Source organism: Silurus meridionalis, chromosome 8 (assembly GCF_014805685.1).
Source record: "Silurus meridionalis isolate SWU-2019-XX chromosome 8, ASM1480568v1, whole genome shotgun sequence".
Classification (NCBI taxonomy): domain Eukaryota; kingdom Metazoa; phylum Chordata; class Actinopteri; order Siluriformes; family Siluridae; genus Silurus; species Silurus meridionalis.
The window spans coordinates 20,973,592-20,994,378 of record NC_060891.1 but is presented as its reverse complement, the minus strand read 5'-3'; the positions used below and the strand labels follow the sequence as shown (position 1 = coordinate 20,994,378).

The 20,787-nt window shown below is 38.5% G+C and overlaps 1 protein-coding gene across 1 annotated transcript in view; it reads right to left on the bottom strand.

The window, feature by feature from the left end:
- Positions 1-20,787, bottom strand: part of LOC124390282 (AT-rich interactive domain-containing protein 1B-like) — a 220,335-nt gene that overhangs the window by 30,152 nt on the left and 169,396 nt on the right. The window contains exons 6-8 of the mRNA XM_046856120.1: positions 19,034-19,123; positions 16,626-16,787; positions 6,828-7,152 (exon numbers count right to left, since the gene is read on the bottom strand). Coding sequence (XP_046712076.1) covers positions 6,828-7,152; positions 16,626-16,787; positions 19,034-19,123 — 577 coding nt within the window. The remainder of the gene's footprint in view (positions 1-6,827; positions 7,153-16,625; positions 16,788-19,033; positions 19,124-20,787) is intronic.

Genomic DNA, 20,787 nt, shown 5'->3' with positions numbered 1-20,787 from the left:
TTGATTTTCGGTGTAAGCGAGATGGCAAAACGAAGCACTTTCATCCGTCCGGATCAAACCTCCTGCCTCAATCGCTCATTTCAACAAAAGTGCGCGAAAAAAAAAAAAAAAAAAGACTTTCACGTCGCCTTTTACTCCTTTACATCATAAACCGCGGCTCCCGTGTGGATAATGCAATAAACACGAAGACACGAAAACAAGCGCCTCTCCGGCGCTGCGCCACACCCGCCATTATTACTAATTCATGTCATCAAAAAAGCCATTAAAACACTTGATGGAGGGAAAGTGTGTTGTTTAATCATACTTAATATATGCACGGGGCACCATCAAAAACAGCGCAGTGCATTTATTTTGCTCTCAGGCAGCACGGCATTAAAAATCAGCCCCGCTGTCCTGGCAGAGGCAGAGTGGTGAAGGCGGTGGAGTGCTGGCGGGGGATGGAGGTGACACGCCGCCTCTCTCTCCGCTCGCTACTGTCACTTTCTGGCTGCCTGAGAGTGATCGGTGGTGGGAGAAAACACTGGTAAACAAAGCAGCACGTCTCGCAGAAACTCACCACTCGCACTGCAGCAAAACCCGTACGAGCCATCTTCACTACCAGAACGAGAACGAGAGAGTCGAACACTTCTCTACTGCTTTATATATAGACAGGTTGACCAAGAATGGATGCTAATATCATTTACAGCATTGCTTGTGAGGAAATATAACTAATACAGTATACACAATATGGACAAAAGTTTGTGGACACCTGACTTTGATATTCGTATGTGCTTTTTAAACATCCCATAATCACATTTTGTACTCTTTTGCTGTTATAATATCCTCCGCTCCCTTGGGAAGATGTTGTACTAGATTCTGGAGTGTGCTTGGGGAGATCTGTGCTCATTCAGTCACAAGGGTTTTAGTAAAGTCAGGTTATTATGTAAGATCCAATTCATCTGAAAGATGTTCAGTAAGGTTAAGGTCAGAGCTCTATAGCAGGCCAATCAAGATCTTCCACTCCAACCCATGTAAATTACATCTTCATGAAGCTGGCTTTGTCCACAAGGGCATTGTCATGTGAAGAGAAAATGTAATGCTACAGCATCCGAAGGCTTCTAGTACAATTTGGTGGAAACAGTTTGGGAAAGAACCAGATATGGCTGGAAAGATTAAGTGTCCCAATACTTTATTGGGTACTTTATTGTAATTTCTTCTTTTTATTAATTAAAGAACATCAGTTTTGTTTTACTTTCTATCTGTTTACTGGTATGTTTAATTATTCCAGAACATCCATGAGAGCAGATAATTCCCTGTATCGCTCTTATCTGTTATTTTCTCACAAGCTTCTAATTGTTTTCTAATGTAGTTAATTATAATAATATAAAAAAAAAAATAAAAAGAACAAAGTACAATACTCGGTCCTGATGACTTCCTATTTTTGGAAAACATACCGATGGTAAGAAATATCCCACTTTCAAATTGCAGATTCATTAAATATCAGCATTATATACCCTTTGCACTTAATGCAATTGCACAGTTTGAACACCAGAGGTCCCAATCTGCTTAGCCCATAGAGCTAAAAAAAAGAAAAAGAAAAACACTATAGACAAAGAGTATTGGGGCAGCTGACACCTGACCGCTATATGTAGTTCTTCCACAAACTATTATTTGAATAATATCCTATAATTGAATAGGATGTCTTTGGATATGGAAGCACTGCAGCTTCCCTTCACTTGAACCAGGAGACTCTAACCTGTTCCAGCACGACAATGCCCCTGTGCACAAAGTGAGCTCAATGACAATATGGTTTACATGCATTGAAGTAGAAGATATTTAGGGGCCTGCACCAATGGGATGAATTGGAGCTCTGACTGCACCCCAGGCCTCCTCACCCTACATCAGTACCTGACTTTACTAATGCCCTTGTGACTGAATGAGCACAAATCTCTATAAGCACACTCCAAAATCTAGTGGAAGATCTTCCCAGAAGAGTGAAGGTTATTGTAACAGCAAATAGGGACTAAATGTGGAAATGGGATGCTTATAGATAACATTTAAATCTTATGATTTCTCGGGCGTCCACAAACCTTTGTCTACATAGTGTAGCTCTGGATCCCAAAACCTAAGATGCATTATAGGTTTATCAAATTACACAACTATATTTGATATAATACTTTAAATGGGGCTTTTCAATAGCTTTTAAATGTCACCAACCTCACCACTGCAATCCAGAGTGCCCTAAAACCATTAAGTGAAAATCAAGTGTTTCGGCTGAACAAACTATTTCCAGTTAAAACGACACCTCCGGTGCTGCAGCAGAGCTCATTGTGTTTCAGTCAGTCATTTTCTCTGGGTCTGAGGCTTTGATTATTGTATTTAATTAAGATATAGTAAACCTGTAGTAAATGGTATTGTACATTTAGTTTTTATTTAGTTCAAATTTTTCAGCATTTGAAATTTGCTCTAAATATTTGCAGAATCAAATTGAATTCTGTATCGTTATACCCCTATACTTAAAATGACCTCTAGCTCTAGAGACCACTAAACTGCATACAGATTCACAGCACCTATCAATTGACAAAATGTGAATATGTGTATTGTAAAAAGAAATACATATAAAATGCATAATGCAAAAATACTATTTTGGCTAAATCAAAATCGAAGACGCAACTGTCAGACATGACTGCCTCAGCTAATCAGTTGCACTGGAAAATGTGAGAAAGTAGTACTTTCGATTTTTTGCCAAATCCTCAAAATTGCTCCAGATATACCCACAACAATGTTCATTATGGGTGTCATAAGACATGGAGACATGACACATCAGTCCCAAAGAGCTGATCCTGTAAAAGAGAGGAGGGAAACGCATGGAGAGGGAAATGGGAGAGCAGGCTGGCGGAGGTTATGAATTATATATGGATTCAATTTGCTCTCAAGGCAAAAGGCAGGCACGGCTGGAGCCTGACTCGACCAAAAAAAAAAGAGGGGGGAAGAGAGCGAGAGCGAGAGAGAGAGAGAGAGAGAGAGAGAGAGAGAGACCCAGAGTAAAATACAAAATGAAAGGACACTTTTTAACATATTAAATCCTTGAGAAATCTTCACATCAAACAGGAGGCAAAATCGTTCATTCTCACCATTTATTAAAGCCAACGCTGCGTGCCAAGGCTACGAGCCACATCGCTGGGGGCCACATTGGATTCCTGACATCCAAGCAGGTCTTATTTATTTAGCAAATTTACTTACTAAGGAGGTCAGAAATGAATTATTTGGTAAGGATTTGCCTGTGAGTCATTTTTTTTTTCCTCTCTCTCTTTTTTTTTTTTTGCTTTTCCCATTTCCTTTGATTTGGTTCAGCCCCTCTCTTTTTTAAAGGATTGCCGTCGTCAGTTTTCTCCCAGAGGTGGTTTTCATCACTCTATGAGAATTATGAGTTGCTCATAGCTCCTGAACTCATTTAGAAATGCCAGGTTCCCCTGCTGCAGTCCTTCTCTCACTGCAGAAGAGGACGCCTTCTGACTGCAAGTGTGACTTTGAGACATATCCACTGCTACATGAACTTACACTTGTAAAAGGGTCTACTGTAATGACTGAGAGGCAGTAAGATGTATTTCATCTTGTTTGCTGCCCAGGATAACAAAAGCTGTAAATTCATGTGGGACTAGAGACATTTTGCTGAATGTTTGAGCCACTTTTAGTCATCAATCATTCATCTTCAGGGACTTTGTCATGGTCAGAGTCAATGCAGATCTGAAAGCCATCTCAGGAACACTGTTTATGAGGTAGGAATACACCTTGGATAAAATGCGAGTTTTTTATTAGCTTACATGACAAATGAACCACACATCTTTTTAAACTGCTGCTGCTAATACTGCAGCATTTTGCAGCATACTAGCTATCTGCCCCCTTCCACATACCGTACGTGAGCTCATTGAAGGCCGTGGGGGAGAGTGCATGCTAATCCCATACCAATAAGAACAAGCAATAACCAATCGCTGTTGAATAGTTGTGATTTGAACTCAGAAAATGTCTTCTGTTGCATTAGCTATAACTTTAAACACAGACTGACCTTTTTTATATTTATTTGTAACCATTAATATATACATTTCATTTACTTACAATTAACATCCACAGATCAGAGAGTTCATGTTGTCAAATGCAGTCGGTTACCATGGCTATAAACATAGCTCAGTAATTCTCTATTGTTAAAACCTAATGGAACACCATTACATCAGACATTCACAAATCCTGTTTTATATATATATATATATATATATAAAATCCTTACAAAATCCATCATTATGTCAATTTTCATGTAGTTGTTACTACAGAAATTTCAACATTACAAATTTAATTTTGGTACGTACTTCCTTCCCTAACCTCAAATACGATTAGTCCGAAGCCACTAAACTGTTTTTACAACTAAGACTTCTCAAAGTCTGAGCACCAGAATGGGTAGAAAACCATATACACACACACACACACACACACACACACACACACACACACACACACACACGTTAAACTCTATTTTACATTCAAAGATGCCCTCTTATTCAAGGAGAAGCTGTAATCACATCAACAGCATTAGATAAGAAACCCAATGCAGCTGAAGCCCGGGTACACAGACACTAGTGGTTGTGTTATTGATTAATATGCATTGTGTAATATTTCCTCAAGACTTTCTGCACTAAATCAGCACAATTAAATTACAGTATCCCATGAGAAACAATATGAATATTTAGTAACAAAAAGAAAGGCATAAAACCCACCTTTAGGCTTCAGCCAAGCATAAACAAATGCTTACGGAAATCTTGCTGCCCGCTCAGACAGTACTCACATGGAGAAAGGCATGGGGTCAATTCTGAAATGCTATGTGCACCTGAGACATTTAACCCATTTATGAAGGATTTTTCACTATTCTACACTATTCTACACTATTCTACACTATTCTACATTTTACATTCTATTTCTAACATTGTGAAAAGATAAAGAACAAAGAAAGGTCTAGCATATACATACACTAATAGGCACTCATAAACATGTACAGATAATGTAATTTAATAAATTATAATATAATATAATATTCTGTATCTTAAACCTTTTTTTACATTTTATTGAAAATCTTTTTTTTTGTATTTACTGTAAAATACATTCAACTATTTTATTTATTTATTTATTTAATTTTTTTTAGCGATTAGTATTATTGTAGCCCTGTATGCCAATGTAAATCCTTTTGTGCATTTGGTCCAATTACAGTTGCTTTATCCATTTGTTACCTTTTTTTCCCCCAAACAGTTTGTTTACAGGTACAATAGCATTATTCAAAGGCATTACCATTTCAGACACTGACCCACGAGGCAACAAAAACAGTAAGGCATGAGAGCAGCTGCCGTCTGCTTCAGACCCACTAAAAGGCTACTGTATCTCTATAAAAGCTCCGATTTGCAGAAGCGATCCAAACAAAGTGTACCTCAATCCAGCGTTTCCTCTAAACCCGTATGCACACCTGTCAGAATCTTTCGCTAGTGCTCACGGCGGGAAACCCGAAAGCACAGCATTAGAGGTCACCCAAAAAAGATGGGTATGATAAGATGTGCAGCGTGGATGCTGCTTGCGGCGTATATTTTCTCTGTGTGTGTACGTAGACACCGGCGAGACAAAGAGAGACGGGAGTGACAGCCTGTCTGATTGCACCCAGCAGTAGCCATCATGTCATGCCACTTCTTATTGGCAGTGAAGCCTTCTCTTAATGGTTTTCTTAGCATTTACACACAGGCTGCAACACGGACTCATATCTCCCATTAATCACCAGAGTGTCAACACAAACTTCTCCTCCAAATGCCAAATGGCCTGTGATGTATTGACCAGAGTGCTCCACAAAGGCGCCTGTTAACAATGCTTGGACAGCACTTAATTTGTCATTATTACCACGCTAGAAAGATGATGGCTCTCCTTTCACTCCTGTAAAAGCATTATGATAATAGTGCTGTGCATGTTCAAAACACTGACCACAATGACTTTATCTGACAGAGTTATGAATAGCTTTACAGTGTGAAAAATTAATGGGCAAAAATGTCAGAATGATCATTATGGGTTCTCCTGAGTTGCTACGATAGTGCAGATGGTATACATGCAGCAATCAGCCAGAGTCTGGATTCCAACTTTCCCAATTGCAATGAAATTAATAAAATATTTTATTTAATTTTAAATGGTAAAAAGTGTGATTTCATCACTTCCACCATAATTCCAGCATATGCATAAGAGCTAAGCACTTGAATAACGGCGGTGCTCATCCTGGCATTATACCGATTACTTAGGCTTTTCCCTCATTTTGAATATTTTTATACCAAGTGTTTTTATTTACACTGTATTAAATGAAAAGCTATATTTAACCACAATAGTCACAATATGACTAAACTTTTTCATAAGCAAGACAAACAAGGCAGTATTTTCCAGACACAACATCAGTAGACAAAACATAAACAGTTAAAAGGATAAATAAAAATAATAATACTGGATTCATAGAGTGTTCATACTGGAACTACTCACTTATACATGACATACATAAAAAAGTCATTTTGGTTCTGAAAATCATTTTGTTTCTTTATTCTGTAAAACTGAAAACGAGCATTATATAGCATTTTATTTTAAATTAAGCAAATCTTAAGCATTGAAATCTTCTTGGCACTTCCAAGCATCTGCATAAACTTATAAACTTATTAAAATGATCAACAAAAAATCTATTCAACATTTAAAATTGATGTCTTATAAAATGAATGTTTTCTTTGTCACTTTAACCCTAAATTATTTGTATTAAAATTATAAACATGCAATTGTAACAGTCTCACCTCGCCTGTGCAGAGTTTCCTGTTGGATGCATTGTTGCCATCGGACCATCCACAGCCTTACGATTCACATTTCCTGCAGGAGGCCCCATCCCTGGACCAGCAGACTGTGGCATGTTGGGAGAGGTGGGTGCCATGCTGTTCCCACCACCCAGATAGACTCGATTACCAGGGGCTCCTGAAGCACGGCCCATAGACATGGGCTGCCCTGGTCCTTGTCCATGCATAGGACTGCTGGAGTTCATGCCCAGGCTGTTATTCATGCCAGAGCCCAGACCACCACAGTTAGCATTGGTCATTCCTCCATAGGGATTTCTCGAGTAGTTACCTAAGGACAAGAGGCAGAATGAAGAAATGGAACAATCAGAATGCTATATGTTTTAATACATTATAAAAGGTATATGGACAGCTGACCTATAACATCCATTTGTGCTTGTTGAACACCCCAATCCAGATTTTGTTATAATAACCTTCACCTTTCTGAGAAGACTTCTCACTAGATTCTGAAGACTAGCTGTCAGGGTTTGTACTCATTCAATCATAAGAACATTAGAAAGGCCAGGGACTGTTGTCTGTGTGCAGCTGCCATTCCAGTTTATCCCAAATGTGTTCAGTGGAGTTGAGATTAGAGCTTTGATGTGTTCATTGAGCTTGTTTTATGCAGAGGCATAGTAATGCTGGAACAATTACCGTAATCGTACAGCATGCAAAAAAGTCTAGACATTTATATGGTTTCAGTTTTAAACAACATATGAATGTTTTTTATCTTAAGCAAAATTTCACAGCCACGTCAATTAGATCATATTGTCAAGCTTTTCATTCAGATCATCTAGATTTCCTGTATTTCTAATCCTAGGAAAGATTTATTTAAATAATTTGTCTAATAAAGACAAGTCCACAAGGGAGTGTTCATCTGCCATGTTTTTAATCTCTAAATAATTTTGTGTGTGTCTATATATATATATATATATATATATATATATATATATATATATATATATATATATATATATATGGGTGGAAAACCACACACACACACACACACACACAATTGTGTATATATATATATATATATATATATATATATATATATATATATATATATATATATATATATATATATATATATATACACAATTTCTCCATACTTAGAGACAGACTAAGTGGCACTAAATAGGGATGTACAAGGTTTGCATGCATTTATGTATTATTGCCACTCATCAACTACTTGCTGCATCAACCTATTATGATGTCATAGATTTCTTATTGTTTAATAAAACTGATGAAGTGTTTCATGTGAGTAACACATTATCTTCAAGACTAACTTAAGTATCCATATATAATGTAAATGTCTGTAAGTTAATCTATTTTGCTGCATACAGGAGTCCTGCATGGCTCTTCATGCCGCAGTGGTCTTTAGGTTTAATGTGGCTGTGATTATCATCAGGAGCGTGATGGCTTTCCACATTGAAGATGTGCTGAATGGACAAGAGCAAACAGAATGTACATTGTATAGCCTGTTTAATTGCAAGTAAATAATCTTTGAGTCCTGGGAGACACAACTCCAGACTCCTCCTAAGGTGCATTCGAGTTCAGCTACACATAACACAATACACTGTGTTGGAGAGTCAAACCTATAACCCAGAAACTGCAGAAAAATCACCATGAGAAATTACTATGTTTATCTGTAACAACTATCACAGCTACAATTTCGGCTCAGTAGGTGAGTCATATTAAGTTACATATGCTTACAATCAGCCCTTTTCATATGTCAGCTGTCAAAGCAACATGAGGTAAACAGAACATTTCCAAAAAGGTCAAAGAGTCGGATTTGATTTGCAGGTGCGTTTCTTACAACACTGTCCTTACAGCCAATGATTCCAAACTGAATTGATTTGGCTGATTTCTGTTTCTATATAACATTTAGTGTAACTGTCCAAATCCTAATACTCAGACTCCTGATTGGAGCAAAAAGTGTGTCTCTGTGTTGTCCAGAGACCACAAGCTTTAATCTTAACAAGTGCAAGTGCAAACTTGCCTGTGCTCTCTTTTTTTGTAAAAGAGAAGGCATTCGCTTACTTCTGCTGATGAAAGTGACACTAGGCATCTGTGAGCTCATGCATGCAAAAGGGGCGGAAGAGCGGTAGGTGTCTTGGGGCAAGAACGTGTAACCCTCTGCAGTTTCTGTTTAGTTGTTATTGGATGCCATTACTGTACGTGTGGGCAAGAATTGGCCAAGATTTAATTTTGGTTAGAAAAAAAAATCAGGGGAAGAGATATTTACTGTGTGAAAAACTTGAAGTATCTCCCTTTTTCTGCACACATAAGCAGATGCCTGTCACTGTCAGGCATGAATGTATACATTTCCCCAACCCTGAGAACAATTTGAAAATGATGAGATTTTGAAACCATTCTATGAAGCCACACATCAACTATAAAAGATTATATATGAAACATACTGTACGCCTTATCAGAGCTCTAAAAATACTGTTTTCATTATTATATTCTTTTTTTTAAATAGAGCTTTAAACAATGAACATTCTCTCAAAGCAGCTTTACACAGATAATGTAGTAAGAAATAATGAATAAGATTGTTCTTCATAAGTGTAAGTCCGTCCCCAGCGAGCAAGACTGGCGACCATGGCAAGGAAAAAAACTCACCGAGATGGCATAATTAAGAACCCCGAAAGAAACCAGGCTCGAGAGTGTCTATAAAGTGTACTAAATAAACGTTCAACTTCTTTGGTAACTGGGCATAATAATTTGTGATCAATCAGCCACAAGGGCATTAGTAAGTTCAGGTGAGATCTTGGTGTATTATTAAAGGAGACAATTGGTAGATTATCATAAAAATGGACACGTTCGAAAAAAAGGGTCAAATAAATAAAAAAGTAAATAGTTACAGATTATTAAAAATTGTATTAAATACTAGAGCTGGCAGTCATCAATGTGAACAATGTGTTTCTGTGCATTTCTGTTGCAACAAATAAAAGGTTTGTTAAGTGAAAATCATGGCACTTGGCTTGCTATACCTTATAGTGTTGTTTTCTGTGTGTCAGCACAGATGAGACCATATTTTTTTTGCTTTCCAAAGCAAGATGATGACAGAGAGCTGCCAATAAGCCACTCCCGAGGCATTAAAACCCACAGGTCTCTTTATTTGCAGGGAAAAGTCTCTATTGCAATATTACAGAAAGTTTAAAACTGTTGCGTGATACAATCAAACCGAGCAGCTGACCTATTGTGTAATATCTACCACTCATCATTTATTCTGCATTATGTATTCATTGTTTCTATTGCCTTTGGCTTACATAAACTCTTATCAAAATAGCAAGAAATAAAACACACACACACACACACACACACACACACACACACACACACACACACATTCAGAGCTATAGAGAGTGTGAATATTGCAAAAAAAAGCAATATTCTGTTTTGTCAAACTTTTTTTTTTTATATTCATTCAGTTCTCCTACTCCTTCCTGCTTTGAAAATGCACATAAAAATCCTGTCCATATGGTAAATACGCTCTAAGCAATCCACATTACACCAAGTATTGAAATCAACCTGTCATTTCCAATATTTGTATTTACATATTTCCATAAGCACTGCACATTACTAATATCATAAATGCAAATCTGTTATTCCAATAATACATTCTTTAGTATGTTCTCAGTGGTCGAAATTTTTTAGAGTCCTGTGTTTGGTGCTTAAAGCTCAATGATGAAAGACTCCATAGAGGAAAAAAAAGATAGTTATTTTTTATAAAGTTCAATTGCCAGCCACATTTTTTAGCATTGTGGCAAGTATAGTTACATCAAAAACTGCATGTGTATTTTTCACTGCATTTACGATTGTCACAGTTCACTTTATGATAACTCAAAGGTCTTGATTTATTATCAAATTGATTTAATATCTATTCTGTATCCAGCTATGCTTTTAACTTGATTTTATTTTAAATTACAGGCCCGGTAAAGTCCTATTAGGCTCGTTTACCCACCAGCAAGAAGGTTAGGTAGCCACTGGTAGACCACTTTCTCCATTATAATCAGTAACATGGATTGCTACTGCATGCCTATCATGCACACAATACACTTAAAACCTTAACAATTCATGAACAACAACAAAATGTCAGGAAAAAATTGTTTCCTTTGCAAAAGGGATATTTATTTAGATTTCTAGGTAGGCACTTTAGTTAAAGCTCATGGCCTAATCCCTAGAAAATATGTCTGGAAAAGGGGATCAAGTCTCTGTCAGTCCCGGAGGCTTTCCCTGCTCAGAATGACAATCACAGCAAATAGCGTCGCTCTGTGTGAAAAAAAGAAAAGAAAAGTGGCCTCAAATCATGAAAGGAATTTCAATATCAACAAAGTGTGCCAATGAAAACGAGTCGAACACAGCGGTGCGGAAATTCACCTGAGATTTATACGACATCTGAATGGAGCTGATATAATACTCCTAAAATTACATGCTGAGAGTAGAGTCTGGAAATACAAAAAAAAAGAAAAAAGGACCACAATATCAGGTTACGGACAAGTGGCGATTTTTCAGAGATGACTGCATGGTGTAGTGGGATTTGAAGCCGAACCATACCCGAGTTTTCATGCTGTGCAGTCACGATGTAACTTTGGAACGAACTGAGGCTGATCTGGCATGCTGTTGCGCAGTTCTGTCAAACCCTCAGTGTTGTTTGCACTGAAAGCTCCTGGACCTTGGAGAGTCCTGCGCAGCTGCCTGGCTGCCTTCACACTTGCTTGGTTCGCTTGGCCGTCACTGACACTGTGTGTCTTGGCTGCACTTTTTGGCTTGATGGGTCCATGAGCCACAAAGAGCTGCACTGACTTGGTTCTCCAGCTTGCCCACTATTCATTTTCCATTGACACTGTGTCACGAATTCCTCTCTCAGATCACAGCTGATCACATGATGCATGACAATCACCATATTCACGATTTGCTTTGAGTTCACGTCTTATCCTTTAGTTTATGACATACTTTTTGTCCCTGTCCTAAAAGTATACCTGATTATGTCCAGCTCTTCTGTGTTTAACCATTGATTAGTTTGTCTATGAACAACTGATGTTTTCAGACTTTATCCTGTGAGACCGTACAACCCACTGCAGAAACAAACTTTTCAATGGGCTCCTTAAACTACTGCAGTGAATACAATTCGCTTTATAAAAAGAAAAGAAAAAAAAACAGGTCAGGTCATCCCATTTACCCAGAGATTTTATAGCAATCATTTACTGGCTAATAAAATACCATAGCACCACATGAAAAAAACAAAACAGTCTCATAAGACAGACAAAACAACACAGAAGAAGGATAAAGTCTAGTCTGCCGTTATTGATCTGCTGCTCAAATTGTATGAAAGTGTCTGAGAACTAACCAGCACAGGAGAGAAGAGCAAACTGCTGTTCATGCGACGTTACAAGGAGGTGTAGCACACTCGCAGAGGTGGCAAAAGTACACACATCCTTCACTTTAGTAGAAGTACAGATACTCATGTCTTAAAAGACTCTCGTAAAAGTTGTACTGACTACACTTTTACACTTAAGTAAGAGAAATTTGGGCTCTGACATGTACTTAAGTAAAATGTAGCCATTACTACTACCTGTTTTAGTGTCACACTCGTAACTGGACCTCACATCATATTAATACAAAAGCATTTCAAATTTTGTTCCCCAATTAATGTATCCAGGCTAAACAACCACCATATAGAATACAAGCAGAGAAAAGATGATGATGATCAGGTGATCAGGAATGTCACTGTTTTCAGTCGTGTTAGCCATACTTCTTGTTGCTTTCTGCCTTGCTTGTTGTTAGCTTCGTAAAACTAGTCTGTGGTGTGTGAGAGCCAGAATTATACACCGGTTGTAGGTTGAAAAAGCCACGCAATGACAAAAAATATGTTGATGAGCCGAAAACGGTGCGTAGTTAGAAGAATAAATATTGGTTGTGTCACCAAATAGATTAACACTAAAGTAACAAAATGTAAGAAAAATGTAAAAAAATAGGTTAATCAGATATTTGTGTAAAAAAATATAATGAGTAAAAGTAAAAAGCACACTCAGAGGAAGATATCCGCCCTTTTCTGCATACATGCACTCAGGGATGAACACATGATTGTGTAGTGTCACTGGAATTGACAGAAAAACAAAAACATGCCATTTCTCCCACTTAAAAATCATGGACAATTTGTTCTCTTGGACTCATTGTGGCATCGTAAAAATCCGAAGTCACAATCTCTGGACAATAGGCTGAACACTGCACTGTTGCACCAATCGAGAGCATTTAAATTTGATATTTTCCAGCTCATCCCTCACCTTACATACAGCTTGAATACCTCAGATGTATGCTATTTCTTTAAGTCATCATAATTTTGTGTTATTTATCTAGTTCATTTCTAATCCGTGCTTCTTGTTTGTCACGTTTCTAGTGTACACTCTCTAAGTATTACATTACATTTACTGCATTTAGCAAATGCCCTTATCCAGAGTGACGTGCAGAAGTGCTTTGAGACTCTATCAATAAACAAATCAAAACAGGTTCTCTAGATTACAAATTTAACATACCATGAGATTAACCAGATTACCCTGTGCGTGTACCTTGACCCCTCCCATGATTCCTAAAAGTGATTATTGGATAATTAATAAAAGTACCCCAGATGGAACCCCAGTTGATCTCAGTGCACCATGAAAGCACTAGAGCAAATTTAAAGTAGACATCGATATGTTTTAGAAATCCAAAGTGGACACAGGAGACACACAGACAACCTGAGTTCAGGAAAAGTTTTCTTCAAGTGATTGCCTTTTGTTTTAGCCTAGAAAATTAAACCTATTCTCAATAATGTGGTCCACAAATGACGTTTAAATGATATAGGTTAAAACATGCAATTGATCAATCATTTTACAGTCCTCTTAAATTAAAGTTGAAAAATCATGATTTGGAGTTATATTAAATGAAATATCTTTTAGATTATGCACAGCAAGAATATCTCTTGTTTACTAAAAACCCAGCAACCAGCTTTGTGATATTTCACCCTTTTACCTTTTTTTCCCCTTAAAATGCGTTGGTGCTTGGCCAACATCGCCTCTTCAGGGTTGATAAGGGCTGCCTCTCAATCTCCAACTCTGTCCTTTAGAGCCACAGAGGAGCTCATCTTTAACCCTGAGTGCTGCCACAAATAACTGAATAGATGTGGGGATTCATTCTAGCCACAGTTCTATTTTTCCCTAAAGCACTCAGACCCATGGTATTGGCTATTCTAGTGTCTTCTCAAGCAAAAAATGAATAGCAGTCTATTTTATCAGTCTCATCCCTTTAAGATAGCCTCGGCCATCTTTCCCAGAGCTCGTCATTGTAAGGTACGGCATTTGTATCGGGCCGTAGGGAGGGAGGAACAGCCGTGCGTTACCAATTACATGGAAATTCAAAGCATGGTCACACATTCAGGCGACGCTCTTCCTGAGCTGTATTTAATCCTCGCTCTCCCTCAGGAGAACAGGACTGTGACCGACCAAATTAGAGACACTGCTTTCTCAGCACTCTTCACTCAGGCCCCATTCACTCGTTCCGGTCAACAGCATTAAAAGTTCACTGTGTAAATTGGCACAGAAATTATTTTGTGATTAAACTTTCGTCTACAAACTTGTAAAAATGAAATTCTGACTTAGGTTTCAATATTTATTTTTTTCATTCAGGGATGTTAAAAGATTGCATTTCTAAAGCATCGCTGAGGTTTGATTTTTGTAATAGGTCTTTATTTATTACCAGAAACCGAATAATTGGTCGAAATAATAGGTGATTGACGAAGCTTGTTATAGTCACACACTGCTCCCACTGCTCAGGAGTGACCAAACACTGTAGAACATGACCTCTGCGAAAAAACCTTGGGAGAAATTGCACTTTTACACACTTTTCTTGACAGCTGACATCTCATTTCCTTCTATTTTTTTTCTTCGAACTCATCAGTTTTCTTTCCTGTCTCACTTCTGCTACCTTTCCTTTTTCATGGCCTGAGGCCCAAGATTCTCTCCTAGCCACCTCAGCAGCTCTCTCAGCAGGGAGTCTCGGGTGAAGTACGGATTCGGCGCGCCTCAGGGCTCTCTGCTTGGCCCCCTCCGATTCCAAATTTGTTACCCTTTCATGGCAAACAAGAACGAGTTCTGGGTTTTCGAACTGAACAGACTTCTCCTGTGAGGAAAACATTTATTTAATTGCCAAAAAGTTTTGTAGGAAAACTGTGTGTATAATAACATGAGAGACCGTGGGAAAATGGGAAGATTAATTAACACTGGTAGAACAACTGTACAGACCAAATTTCATAGCTGCATACCAAAGTGATTTTGTGATAACACATAGTACTTAGTCTATAATTCAGCCATGAAATAATCTGGGTATATGCAGACCCACATGCTCTAAGCTCCTGCCTGCAGGCAACATCCCGAGCAGCCCACAGTAGTGCAATCAGAGGCTTGGAGCGCATTTCCATGTTGGTTTAACGGGTTAGTAATTCTCTGGCAGGAGGAAAGACAGAAAACAGATTGGCGCTTCATCAAGAACAACAAGCAGCAGCTGGCTGGCCCGTTCACCCTGGCCTGACCCGAACTGGGCTCTTAGAACCCAAGCCTGGCGTGAGCTCTGTGCCATGACTCCGGGGATGGCCAACCTCCAGCACACATGCTACCAAGCAGGCAAAAGAATCTATCATAAGCTCGCAGACTCCCTTCGACAAAACGCACTCCAGTTTTCACATAAAGCCAGGTTTCACTTTCCTTCCTTTAGGCCTTTTTATGCTCTTGTTATTAGTGTTGTTCCCCTCGCAATGGATTTGGAGAATAGAGTGTGTGGATGGGAATAACAAAAAAATAAATAAATCTAAGGCAACCATTCATCAATGTTGAACAGGGAAGGTCTGAGGGAGATTACGAAAGGAAAACAGACGGTGCATTTATCACATTGACACATTAAAGCACACAACGTGAATTCCATAATATTGTCTTTGTTGTGGCACTGAAGGATAACAGCATCATAAATACTAACATATGGTCTTATCTACCCAGCCGGGGAAAAAAACAAAACAACAACGCATGTTGATATTCAGTGAGTGAGACTGAAATATCTTATTCCTTAATTTTTCCGCCTTCTGCATTCTTCCGTTATTACTGTAATTATTCCTTGGCAGTATGGGAGACTATTTCTGGATCTAACGTTAGACAGTGCTTTAGCCAGGGGTCAGAGCGGTCAGGGAAGGAAGACTGCTCTTGGATCGGACAGTTTCTACGGCAACACGGCGTAACCACAGCTCATTCCTTTTGCCTTTGATGCTTGAGGCAAGGCCAGAGAGGGTCAAAGAAGCCACAAAAATGAACCTGACCTGCTCTACCTGCACACAGTGATTTTAATGAAGTCATCTGTACAGACTCGGCTTCATAGAGGGTGACACTTAAAGCATTGACCTCTCATAATTAAGTGGAGCATTAAAATTAATTTCAGGGCGCAACTTTTAATAACGGCCGAGAGTTCATTTTATATTTCATTCTTCGGGTGGAAATGGAAACGAGATGCAGCTAGTTCAACCTCATGAATATTCTTGTTGACCCCTCAAACCTTGCCTCTATCCCTCCTTTCTGTAAGACTGAATACTGCACTGGATAGAGACGTGGTGCTGACCGAGGCACTCCTATACTCGGCGGCAAAGAAAATGCGCATGTTAAATCAAGCGACACGGAGAGATTTCAGAAAGACAATCACCATCCAGCTACTGATGACAAAAAGTAAAGAGAACCGGGGTACCTTGTGGGCCGTATGGACCGCTTGGAGGTCCATAGGATCCGGTGGAGTTCTGCTGATAGACGCTCATCCCATGCTGCATCTGGTTCCTTGTAGACAGATGTGTGGACATGGGCGGGCCTGACTGCTGAGGACCGTACTGGTTTTGATTCCTCCGCATGAAGGCTGTCGCACATGCAGTAATGCAGAAAAGATGTGAATATTACACCAACATCATCATCCTCATCATAATGGTTGCTTGGATAAAAGAAAACAAGGCTTTATCTTTATAATGCACTGTTATAGAAATCTAGATGTAGATTAAGATATTATGAGCAAGCAAGAGGTGAGAGTAGCGAGAAAAAACTCCATGAGCTGAAATCAGGTAGAAACTTTCAAAAAACTTTACAGGAAACTCAATCTTTTCCAGATGAGACTGCATACTGAGGGTCTAAACTATTTCAGTGTTAGTGATATAATAGTTTGTATTATTTCTTTATTTTTTTCTTTCAGTCAAATATTTTATTTTGAATTTATAATTTTTTTTATTGTTTCTAAAAACGTCTTTTATTTTTGTTATTTAAAGGATTTTTTTTTTTTTATTCACGTTATTTTAGTTTATTTGTATGTTAATGTAAAGCAGGGGTCTCTAACCACCGGGTCGAAGACTGGTACCAGGCCATTACACATTTTTCATTTTATATGTATTAATAAATCGAATAATTTATTAATGTATATGTATAATAGAAATGTCATGTGCTCATTATTGTGTTTAGTTATCTACATGACGCCCAAACCCGTAGAAAAATTGTCTTGCATGAAACTGGTTCGTGGTGCTAAAAAGGTTAAAGGTATAGATTGAACACTATAAATCCTCAAAAACCAAAAGTCCTCTTTCACTTCCATTACTGAAATTGCAAAATGCAAAAGTCTTCTTTCACAACCTCATATCAACAATTAGATGTTTTTTCTTTATGATTTAAATTAAATTTGGAACTACCGATGCTATAAGAGAAAAAAAAAACCAAATACGAGAATCTCTCACTTCCACTCTCTTCCTGACAAATGCCTTTTTCCATGTTAAAAAAAGGAAAAAAACAAAGAAACAAAAAAGCCAAACCCAAAATATTTCCAGTTATTTTCTGAAGCAATAGTGTTTCTAAACCCTGGAAGATAGGTGCGACTGGTGGGTGATAAATGAGGAGCTTTATCACTTAATTCCCTCTTACACTGTGAATTAACTAGAACTAAATTAGCAGGGAATGGGAAAAAATGACAATGGAAACAATCTAAAACATTATGTGAGTATTCAAATGCTGAATAGCTACCAAAAAGTGACATTTAGAGCAGTCCTGATTGGACGCGATATTAAATGGAGTGGCACTTTATTACATTTAAACCCCTGGGCAAACAGACGTAGGAGGGAGGAGGGGAAAAAAGGGGGAGTCTACAATCCACTCAGATGGGAAAGGTTGCCTTTGTATGGGCTGCTCTACACACTAATATTGTAGATTAGGCTAAATGGAAATGTTCAGTAGTGCAGCGAGCGCCAGCGCAGCACCCCACTCAAGCTTTGTAAGAATGTGTGTGTCGAGCAGATGCCCAGCTCTTTTTTTATTGAGTGGAGCCTTTCAGACGCACACACACACACACGTATACACGCACACACATATACACACAGTCGGTCAATCATCTCCCCATGCACTCTGTTCTGCTTCGGCAGCAGAACCCGGCTGGCTGTCTACCGGCCTCGGATGTGAGACGAGGGTTGAAAGTGCTTAGGCTGCCAGAGAGCACAGCTTTAACGGGGGGACATTATTGTAATGTTTTGCTTCCATTAATGTAAGGGAGTTTTGAAAAAAAAAAAAAAAAAACACAGTGTAATACCGCATTTTAAATTGCCTGGAAAATGGATGGAGGAGCGAGGAACGCTGCACAGACAGTGCTAAAAGCAAATAATGCGTTCACACTCACCCACCCAGCCCCCAACAACACCGCAACCCCCCCAAACCCTTCATCGCCACCACCGGCACATGCCTGGCTCAATAAGCTAGGCTCTTAGCTGGACAGCAATAATCTGAGTGGTAAAAGAGGAGGAAAACAACTTGAGTTTTATGGAAATACAACAAGTTCTAAGGTACCTGCAGGCCATATATTTTATACACCGTAATGCAAATCGCACGCTCTTCTAGAGGGCATGAACGCACCACATAATGCACTTGAGCAAGGTCTGAAATTTGATTATTTTTCTTAAAGAGCCTTGGAAAGTCAGCATCCCAATGCCAGGACGTCCTCGCAGAAGGACACGATAGGCTTTGAGCCTTGTCCGTTATGCGCTTTTGGATTTTAAATTTATAGACATCGTTAAAGGAAATGACAAAGAGGCACAGTGATGATCTCAGTCGGATCCTGGATGTGATTTTTTTGTTTACCTCGGTCCTGAGCCATGGGAATCTGGTTCATGCTGGAGTTGGAGCCAGTGTCAGATAGGTTCCCAGGTGTCTGTATTGGCAGCTGGGACCCTTTGAAAACAAGAAACGAAAAGATTTATTGTGATTATGTATCATATTATACAAGAACAGACTTGAGTTATCTTAATAGCTTTGCATTGACAGCTGTGTATGAGTGTTATAGTACTCCAGTGCTCCAGGTGGTGCTGTTAAAACCTTTAACAATTTCCACTAATGCAGAACCAAGCCTCCTCACTGCAACCTGCTCACAGCATGAAAAGTGATGAGAAGAAGACAATGGTGATGCATGAGACCAATAAATACGATGATGAAGGGGATTTTAGAATACTAGTAAATGAGAGATTTGGATTGAATTAGCTTGCACATGCCGTTTTTTTAGGGACAGAAAAAATCCACAGTTGCAATAGGCATGACTCGGATTTTAAATCTTTCACATTATGCCCATGTTCTCACAAATTTTTTTGATTTGCTAATCACAATAGAACAAAAGTTCAATAAAGCAAGCTGAACATTATTTCCATATAGAGTATTCCATAGCCTTAAGTGTGATATCGTTCAACTTTTATTTCATTTTTAAGATGTAAGAAACAAGTAGAACTCGATGCGGTGGCTGACAGGGATGCCTTTATTGCTAAGGAGTACTAATTTGTATTTCTTATATACCTATTAATATACTTAAAAACAGGAAGTCATAGAAGTCATAGAAGAAATACTGTTTCATAGAGTTAACCCTGAATTTGTCAATTTTTTGATGAATTCCTTGTTTAAGCAAAGGGAAAATATGCTGTTACTGCATCCAAAAACATTCTATTCAACTGTGTGTCTTCAACATTTTGGGGAAAAACCACATACGGCTGAAAAAGTTGTGTTTGTCCATATAGTGTACAAATGAGATTTACCTGAATGGCATGCATACACTAGTAGCGTCTAATAAATATGCAAGTCATCTAAACCATTTATTTAACTTGCAAAGTCCACATTAATTACACAGTATTGAATAAAACCAAAAGGGTCAATAACTAAAAATCCAAAGAAGACATTATTTCCCTCCGTATCAGCATGAGCAGACCTTCATAAGTTCCTGTCACAAGCTCCTCCCTGTTATTAGTTTCTGTGCCAAATCCCTGAACCAGCCTACAGCATATTCAAAACTCAAGTCACCACACTGATTCCCATCCTCCTACACTGTTTACCTGTCTCATCCCGGATTCAAAACTTATTCCATCTTATTACCAATAATTCACAGTCCTTCACAGTGCTACCCCTCAGTACCTGTCTGAATTCCTCTAGCCACATACTGTATACTCGGATCCTCTGGTGCTGATTTACTCACGATCCCTAGGTTTAGACTGTCTTCTGCGGTAGCACTGTCACTCTGTGACACTTCTTCAAATCACAATGAAAACTTTTTCTTCAGTCCTATCCTGGCTCTCACGTGCAGCCCATTAATACACCGTCAATGTTTTAGCCCTGGAACTCATTAGCATCTGAGTACTTTTGCTTTGTCATGCCATTTGTTTCACTTTTATCACGCTAGACACTGCCTAGTTGGAAATAATAACTTGATATTATTATTTAAAGAGCAGGATATATGAAGATGACCTAGCTAATGACATGACACAGAAGCACTTAACAATATATTTAAATATTGCTCCAATGGTAAGAAAAATATTTAAAATGCTTAAAGAATATGCTTTCTTGTAGAATCTTTGGCA